This window comes from Oncorhynchus masou, unplaced genomic scaffold (assembly GCF_036934945.1).
Source record: "Oncorhynchus masou masou isolate Uvic2021 unplaced genomic scaffold, UVic_Omas_1.1 unplaced_scaffold_10040, whole genome shotgun sequence".
Lineage (NCBI taxonomy): Eukaryota > Metazoa > Chordata > Actinopteri > Salmoniformes > Salmonidae > Oncorhynchus > Oncorhynchus masou.
In genome coordinates, this window is record NW_026999737.1 from 1 (window position 1) to 9,750 (window position 9,750).

At 50.1% G+C, this 9,750-nt stretch overlaps 1 protein-coding gene across 1 annotated transcript; it reads right to left on the minus strand.

Annotated features, from left to right (window-relative positions):
- Window positions 1-1,688: 1,688 nt before the first annotated feature.
- Window positions 1,689-4,750, minus strand: LOC135528652 (trafficking kinesin-binding protein 1-like). The gene is made up of 2 exons (XM_064957766.1): window positions 3,548-4,750; window positions 1,689-3,112 (listed from the first exon to the last, which is right to left on the minus strand). The coding sequence occupies exons 1-2, from the start codon at window positions 4,363-4,365 to the stop codon at window positions 3,100-3,102; spliced, it is 831 nt and encodes a 276-aa protein (XP_064813838.1). The 5' UTR covers window positions 4,366-4,750; the 3' UTR covers window positions 1,689-3,099.
- Between the last annotated feature and the right edge of the window lie 5,000 nt (window positions 4,751-9,750).

Consider the following 9,750-nt stretch of genomic DNA (forward strand, 5'->3'; position numbering starts at 1 on the left):
CTCATAAAGCTGTGTAGGCACCAGTATGGTGAAACACCATGAAACTGAGGACAAGATATTTCCCATGTGAACACGTGTTGTAGCTCGGTCCATATTGTCCTCATAAAGCTGTGTGGGCACCAGTATGGTGAAACACCAGGAAACTGAGGACAAGATCTTTCCCATGTGAACACGTGTTGTAGCTCGGTTCATATTGTCCTCATAAAGCTGTGTGGGCACCAGTATGGTGAAACACCATGAAACTGAGGCCAAGATCTTTCCCATGTGAACACGTGTTGTAGCTCGCTCCATATTGTTCTCATAAAGCTGTGTGGGCACCAGTATGGTGAAACACCAGGAAACTGAGGACAAGATCTTTCCCATGTGAACACGTGTTGTAGCTCGGTTCATATTGTTCTCATAAAGCTGTGTGGGCACCAGTATGGTGAAACACCAGGAAACTGAGGACAAGATCTTTCCCATGTGAACACGTGTTGTAGCTCGGTTCATATTGTCCTCATAAAGCTGTGTGGGCACCAGTATGGTGAAACACCATGAAACTGAGGCCAAGATCTTTCCCATGTGAACACGTGTTGTAGCTCGCTCCATATTGTTCTCCATAAAGCTGTGTGGGCACCAGTATGGTGAAACACCATGAAACTGAGGACAAGATCTTTCCCATGTGAACACGTGTTGTAGCTCGGTCCATATTGTCCTCATAAAGCTGTGTGGGCACCAGTATGGTGAAACACCATGAAACTGAGGACAAGATCTTTCCCATGTGAACACGTGTTGTAGCTCGGTCCATATTGTCCTCATAAAGCTGTGTGGGCACCAGTATGGTGAAACACCATGAAACTGAGGCCAAGATCTTTCCCATGTGAACACGTGTTGCAGCTCGCTCCATATTGTTCTCATAAAGCTGTGTGGGCACCAGTATGGTGAAACACCAGGAAACTGAGGACAAGATCTTTCCCATGTGAACACGTGTTGTAGCTCGGTTCATATTGTCCTCATAAAGCTGTGTGGGCACCAGTATGGTGAAACACCATGAAACTGAGGCCAAGATCTTTCCCATGTGAACACGTGTTGTAGCTCGCTCCATATTGTTCTCATAAAGCTGTGTGGGCACCAGTATGGTGAAACACCATGAAACTGAGGACAAGATCTTTCCCATGTGAACACGTGTTGTAGCTCGGTCCATATTGTCCTCATAAAGCTGTGTGGGCACCAGTATGGTGAAACACCATGAAACTGAGGACAAGATCTTTCCTATGTGAACACGTGTTGTAGCTCGGTCCATATTGTCCTCATAAAGCTGTGTGGGCACCAGTATGGTGAAACACCATGAAACTGAGGACAAGATCTTTCCCATGTGAACACGTGTTGTAGCTCGGTCCATATTGTCCTCATAAAGATGTGTGGGCACCAGTATGGTGAAACACCATGAAACTGAGGCCAAGATCTTTCCCATGTGAACACGTGTTGTAGCTCGGTCCATATTGTCCTCATAAAGATGTGTGGGCACCAGTATGGTGAAACACCATGAAACAACAGTTGTCAAGTACATGTCTTCATAAACAGTTCATTATCATGAGGATTTCTGGTGATTTGTGCTCCAAACATGATATTATTTGGCCTGTAGTGAACTCCAACCAACACTACATATATATAAACATACAGATAAATAAGACATGAAGGCAAGCAGGTCATATCAATTGTTTTATTGATAATAGCCTTTTTTTGCAAATTGGTGCTCTTGAAATTCCGGAACACAAAACCCTTGTTTTTAAACCAGTGTTCTGACCACTTCATGGCCTGAACAACATTTTTGTCCCTTATATATATATATTCTAGTTTATTAAAAAATAGTTAACATGGCTAAATTCATTGCATACATACCATTTACAATGTACAAGTAGTATAATAATAATTCCCTTTGTGGTTGAAATGCAGTAAAACCATCATTTAAATCAACAAACACATATGGACATAATATTTTCTGCTGTTAATCAATACATTCAAAGGCTATTCAAGTTACACACAATGTCAGCAAGGTCGAATCTCTACTTTTGTCAGAAGTTAATGATAAATAATATGCGTTTCTTCTTTATTTCAACACATATACTGCATCTATCCAAGATGTAATTTGACATTTGAGAGCTCATCTTCTCTGCAGTTCAAGTTAAAACTCAGTACGAGGAGGATAACCTCAGAACACAAAGCAGTTGTCTGCTCATACCAGGGAGGAACCAGACAGATCAGTCAGTCCAACAACGGAACTATGTAAAGTATGAGGCACTAGGACGTATTCTCCCCATCTCTCCGTTCCACAACTTCATTTACAGTACAGTGGCTTTAGTTTAAAGCTAACAGTTCAGTCACCAAAGCTTGTTACCAGAAAGATGAAAGTCAGAAGAAAAATCTAACTTGTATAATGTTTCTCTCATAAAAGTCAACCGCGTCCCTCCCAGAGAACTCTTCTACACACCTTTTGTATTGGGAGACAGCAGTTAGTGGGCTCTGGTTGAAATGACCTGTATATCTGATTATCACCTTAACCAAATGACTCAAGCCTTTCTTAGACTATCTAAGCCTATAGGTAAATCTTTCAACAACTTTATACACACACACATGCTCACATACTCACACTGCACACAAATGTCTATAAATCATGTTGGTCTGTTACAATGTATCCAAGTTCAAACCATAGCCTATTCATTCACGGCAAACATCCATGCATCCCTCTTAGCTTCAAGTGTGGCTCCTTCCCACTCTTTATTTGGATCAACTTTGAGGTGAATAACATGTGTTGTTGCCCAGTATTGTGCTAGCTAGTAGTATGAATACTGTACCTCCAACATTTCATTTCCTCAATAAAGGTCTTAGTTATGTGCATATTGTTATGATGTCACTGAACACCCTTAAATACCACTTAAGGTGCGTTTGTTGGTACTGCTTGCCACTCATTAGCTAATTAACAGGAAGAAACAGTGCTTTATCTCTACATGTACACGTTTAGACGTGGGAATAAAATAAATAGATGTTTAATATGAGTTTACCTGGGCTTGGAAGCGCTCCGTTTCCTAAACAGATAACAGGTGCTACAGTACATCTGCTTCAGCCTACCGATCTGCAGGGCCAATCAACAACAAAAACACATCATGGTACTATTTACTTAGGCTTGTAAGCAGAGAGAAAAGAGGACAGAGAAAGAGAGGAGAGGAAAGGAGAGAGAGACAGAATAGAAGAGAGGAAAGGAGAGAGAGACAGAATAGAGAAAGAGGACAGGAAAGGAGAAAGAGACCAAATAGAGAAAGAGGACAGGAGAGGAGAGAGAGACAGAATAGAGAAAGAGGACAGGAGAGGAGAGAGAGACAGAATAGAGAAAGAAAGAAAGGAAGACAAAATAATTAGCATTGATACAAAATGCACTGTAAAAAGAAAGGGCATCTCTTTCAGGCACAGAGTTGATTTGTCACAGACCGGGGACTCATACAGCAGCTATATATACATCCAACTCATCTGACAGGTGACAGACAGAAGAGAAAAGTCAACATTCATTTACCCATCATTGAGACTAGTCTGTCTGGGGAGCTTGGAGGAAGAAGCCAGGAGCATGTCTGTGGGGCTTTGGGGCCCCGGGCCCTTCATAGCCATGCCGGCCCCTACCATGGCCGGGTAGCTGCGGTTACGGCGGATGCCTGCGTTCAGAGCGGGGCCGAGGCCCCCTATGGGACTGGTCACCACAGAAGGGCAGAAGTGGGAAGGGCGGTGGAGGCCGCTGAGGGGCCCCAGCATAGTGGGCCCCGTGGCCCCTGATAAAGAGGGGCCGGCCCCAGCCACGCTGAAGCGCTTCAGCTTGTCCACCAGTTTCAGATTGTGGACGCTGACGTCAGTCTGACACTCGCTGTCTGCTGACTCACTGCTCTGGGCCTCTGCCCTCACCTCCTTCAGGATGGAGCTGGCCGGCTTTGACGCCAGGAAGTTGTCATAGGGCGGGGCGCTGGGACTGAGTTCGAAGGGCCCCACGGGGCTGCTGGGTTTGGCACAGAGAGAGCGGTGGGTTGGGGAGTTGGGCGGCGTGGAGGGTAGGGTGTCGGGGGGCCGCGGCGGTAGAAGCGATGGTACCCCCCCAGTGGGGGTGGAGGTGCAACAGTCTGCCCGGTCCCAGCTCTGAGGGTTGTAGACTGCTGCAGAGATGCCTCGCTCCTGGAGGAGCCGCACCAGACCTCCACTAGTGCTCATGGTCTTGGTGGAGTCTCTCAGGTTGGTGAAGGACTCGGCTGCCAGGCTGAGGCGGCGCGGGGTGCAAGGGGTTGAGCAGGGGGTAGATCTGACGCTGCTGCTGCTGGTCATAACGCAGGAGGCAGTAGGGCCCGACATAAGGCTGAAAGAGGGAGATGAGAGGGACACACACAGACCGTCACACACACATACTGCTATACAGTCAGCCACACTGCTATACAGTCAGCCACACTGTTATACAGTCAGCCACACTGTTATACAGTCAGCCACACTGCTATACAGTCAGCCATACCGCAATATAGTCAGCCACACTGCTATACAGTCAGCCACACTGCTATACAGTCAGCCACACTGCTATACAGTCAGCCACACCGCTATACAGTCAGCCACACCGCTATACAGTCAGCCACACTGCTATACAGTCAGCCACACTGCTATACAGTCAGCCACACTGCTATACAGTCAGCCACACTGCTATACAGTCAGCCACACTGCTATACAGTCAGCCATACCGCAATACAGTCAGCCACACTGCTATACAGTCAGCCACACTGCTATACAGTCAGCCACACTGCTATACAGTCAGCCACACTGCTATAGTCAGCCACACTGCTATACAGTCAGCCACACTGCTATACAGTCAGCCACACTGCAATATAGTCAGCCACACTGCTATACAGTCAGCCATACTGCTATACAGTCAGCCACACTGTTATACAGTCAGCCACACTGCTATACAGTCAGCCATACTGCTATACAGTCAGCCACACTGCTATACAGTCAGCCACACTGCTATACAGTCAGCCATACCGCAATACAGTCAGCCATACCGCAATACAGTCAGCCACACTGTTATACAGTCAGCCACACTGCTATACAGTCAGCCACACTGCTATACAGTCAGCCACACTGCTATACAGTCAGCCACACTGTTATACAGTCAGCCACACTGTTATACAGTCAGCCACACTGCTATACAGTCAGCCATACCGCTATACAGTCAGCCACACCGCTATACAGTCAGCCACACCGCTATACAGTCAGCCATACTGCTATACAGTCTTCCATAGTGAGCCATACTGCTATACAGACTTCCATACAGTCAGCCATACTGCTATAAAGTCAGCTATACAGCCAGCGATACCACTATACCGTCAGCCATACCGCTATACCGTCAGCCATACCGCTATACCGTCAGCCATACCGCTATACCGTCAGCCATACCGCTATACCGTCAGCCACACCGTCAGCCACACCGTCAGCCACACCGTCAGCCACACCGTCAGCCACACCGTCAGCCACACCGCTACACAGTCAGCCACACCACTACACAGTCAGCCACACCACTACACAGTCAGCCACACAGTCAGCTATACTGTTATACAGTCAGCCACACCGTCAGCCACACCGTCAGCCACACCGTCAGCCACACCGTCAGCCACACCGTCAGCCACACCGTCAGCCACACCGCTACACAGTCAGCCACACCGCTACACAGTCAGCCACACCGCTACACAGTCAGCCGCACCGCTACACAGTCAGCCGCACCACTACACAGTCAGCCACACAGTCAGCCACACAGTCAGCCACACAGTCAGCCACACAGTCAGCCACACAGTCAGCCATACCGCTATACAGTCAGCCACACAGTCAGCTATACTGTTATACAGTCAGCCATAATGCTACACAGTCAGCCACACCGCTACACAGTCAGCCACACCGCTACAGTCAGCCACACCGCTACACAGTCAGCCACACCGCTACACAGTCAGCCGCACCGCTACACAGTCAGCCGCACCGCTACACAGTCAGCCACACCGCTACACAGTCAGCCGCACCGCTACACAGTCAGCCGCACCACTACACAGTCAGCCACACAGTCAGCCACACAGTCAGCCACACAGTCAGCCACACAGTCAGCCACACAGTCAGCCACACAGTCAGCCATACCGCTATACAGTCAGCCACACAGTCAGCTATACTGTTATACAGTCAGCCATAATGCTACACAGTCAGCCACACCGCTACACAGTCAGCCACACCGCTACACAGTCAGCCACACCGCTACACAGTCAGCCGCACCGCTACACAGTCAGCCGCACCACTACACAGTCAGCCACACAGTCAGCCACACAGTCAGCCACACAGTCAGCCACACAGTCAGCCATACCGCTATACAGTCAGCCACACAGTCAGCTATACTGTTATACAGTCAGCCATAATGCTACACAGTCAGCCATTCTGCTATACAGTCTGCTATACCGCTATACAGTCAGCTACACAGTCAGCCATACTGCTATACAGTCAGCCATACCGCTATACAGTCAGCCATACCGCTATACAGTCAGCCATACCGCTATACAGTCAGCCACACCGCTATACAGTCAGCCACACCGCTATACAGTCAGCCACACCGCTATACAGTCAGCCATACAGTCAGCTATACAGTCAGCCACACCGCTACACAGTCAGCCACACAGTCAGCCACACCGTCAGCCACACCGTCAGCCACACCGCTACACAGTCAGCCACACCGCTACACAGTCAGCCACACCGCTACACAGTCAGCCACACCGCTACACAGTCAGCCACACCGCTACACAGTCAGCCACACCGCTACACAGTCAGCCACACCGCTACACAGTCAGCCATACAGGCAGCCACACAGTCAGCCACACAGTCAGCCACACAGTCAGCCACAGTCAGCCACAGTCAGCCACACCGCTATACAGTCAGCCACACAGTCAGCTATACTGTTATACAGTCAGCCATACTGCTACACAGTCAGCCATTCTGCTATACAGTCAGCCATTCTGCTATACAGTCAGCTATACCGCTATACAGTCAGCTACACAGTCAGCCATACTGCTATACAGTCAGCCATACTGCTATACAGTGAGCCATACCGCTATACAGTCAGCCATACCGCTATACAGTCAGCCATACCGCTATACAGTCAGCCACACAGTCAGCCATACCGCTATACAGTCAGCCACACCGCTATACAGTCAGCCACACCGCTATACAGTCAGCCACACCGCTATACAGTCAGCCACACCGCTATACAGTCAGCCACACAGTCAGCCACACCGTCAGCCACACCGTCAGCCACACCGCTACACAGTCAGCCATACAGTCAGCCACACAGTCAGCCACACAGTCAGCCACACAGTCAGCCACAGTCAGCTATACTGTTATACAGTCAGCCATACTGCTACACAGTCAGCCATTCTGCTATACAGTCAGCTATACAGTCAGCTACACAGTCAGCCATACTGCTATACAGTCAGCCATACTGCTATACAGTCAGCCACACCGCTATACAGTCAGCCACACCGCTATACAGTCAGCCACACCGCTATACAGTCAGCCACACCGCTATACAGTCAGCCACACCGCTATACAGTCAGCCACACCGCTATACAGTCAGCCACACAGCTATACAGTCAGCCACACAGTCAGCCACACCGTCAGCCACACCGTCAGCCACACCGTCAGCCACACCGTCAGCCACACCGCTACACAGTCAGCCATACAGTCAGCCACACAGTCAGCTATACTGTTATACAGTCAGCCATACTGCTACACAGTCAGCCATTCTGCTATACAGTCAGCTATACAGTCAGCTACACAGTCAGCCATACTGCTATACAGTCAGCCATACTGCTATACAGTGAGCCATACCGCTATACAGTCAGCCACACCGCTATACAGTCAGCCACACCGCTACACAGTCAGCCACACCGCTACACAGTCAGCCACACCGTCAGCCACACCGTCAGCCACACCGTCAGCCACACCGTCAGCCACACCGTCAGCCACACCGTCAGCCACACCGTCAGCCACACCGCTACAGTCAGCCATACAGTCAGCCATACAGTCAGCCACACCGCTACACAGTCAGCCACACAGTCAGCCACACAGTCAGCCACACAGTCAGCTACACAGTCAGCCATACTGCTATACAGTCAGCCATACTGCTATACAGTCAGCCATACTGCTATACAGTCAGCCATACTGCTATACAGTGAGCCATAAATCTATACAGTCAGCCATACCGCTATACAGTCAGCCACACAGTCAGCCATACCGCTATACAGTCAGCCACACCGCTATACAGTCAGCCACACCGCTATACAGTCAGCCATACAGTCAGCTATACAGTCAGCCACACCGCTACACAGTCAGCCACACAGTCAGCCACACCGTCAGCCACACCGTCAGCCACACCGTCAGCCACACCGTCAGCCACACAGTCAGCCACACAGTCAGCCACACAGTCAGCCACACCGCTACACAGTCAGCCACACAGTCAGCCACACAGTCAGCCACACAGTCAGCCACACAGTCAGCCACACAGTCAGCCACACAGTCAGCCACACAGTCAGCCACACAGTCAGCCACACAGTCAGCTATACTGTTATACAGTCAGCCATACTGCTACACAGTCACCCATTCTGCTATACAGTCAGCTATACAGTCAGCTACACAGTCAGCCATACTGCTATACAGTCAGCCATACTGCTATACAGTGAGCCATACTGCTATACAGTCAGCCACACCGCTATACAGTCAGCCACACAGTCAGCCACACAGTCAGCCACACAGTCAGCCACACAGTCAGCCACACAGTCAGCCACACAGTCAGCCACACAGTCAGCCACACAGTCAGCCACACAGTCAGCCACACCGTCAGCCACACCGTCAGCCACACCGTCAGCCACACCGTCAGCCACACCGTCAGCCACACCGTCAGCCACACCGTCAGCCACACCGTCAGCCACACAGTCAGCCACACAGTCAGCCACACCGCTACACAGTCAGCCATACAGTCAGCCACACAGTCAGCCACACAGTCAGCCACACAGTCAGCTATACTGTTATACAGTCAGCCATACTGCTACACAGTCAGCCATTCTGCTATACAGTCAGCTATACAGTCAGCTACACAGTCAGCCATACTGCTATACAGTCAGCCATACTGCTATACAGTGAGCCATACTGCTATACAGTCAGCCACACCGCTATACAGTCAGCCACACCGCTATACAGTCAGCCACACCGCTACACTGTCAGCCACACCGCTACACAGTCAGCCACACCGCTACACAGTCAGCCACACCGCTACACAGTCAGCCACACCGCTACACAGTCAGCCACACCGTCAGCCACACCGTCAGCCACACCGCTACAGTCAGCCATACAGTCAGCCACACAGTCAGCCATAGCGCTATACAGTCAGCCATAGCGCTATACAGTCAGCCATAGCGCTATACAGTCAGCCATAGCGCTATACAGTAAGCCATACAGCCATACAGCCAGCCATACAGTCAGCCATACAGTCAGCCATAGCGCTATACAGTCAGCCATACAGTCAGCCACACAGTCAGCCATACAGCCATACAGTCAGCCATACAGTCAGCCATACAGTCAGCCATACAGTCAGCCATAGCGCTATACAGTAAGCCATACCGCTATAGTCAGCAACACAGTCAGCCATAGCGCTATACAGTCAGCCATAGC

Excerpts from the sequence above, each read along its gene's own strand:
- LOC135528652 (XM_064957766.1), bottom strand. The coding sequence starts at position 4,365 with ATGTCGGGCCCTACTGCCTCCTGCGTTATGACCAGCAGCAGCAGCGTC.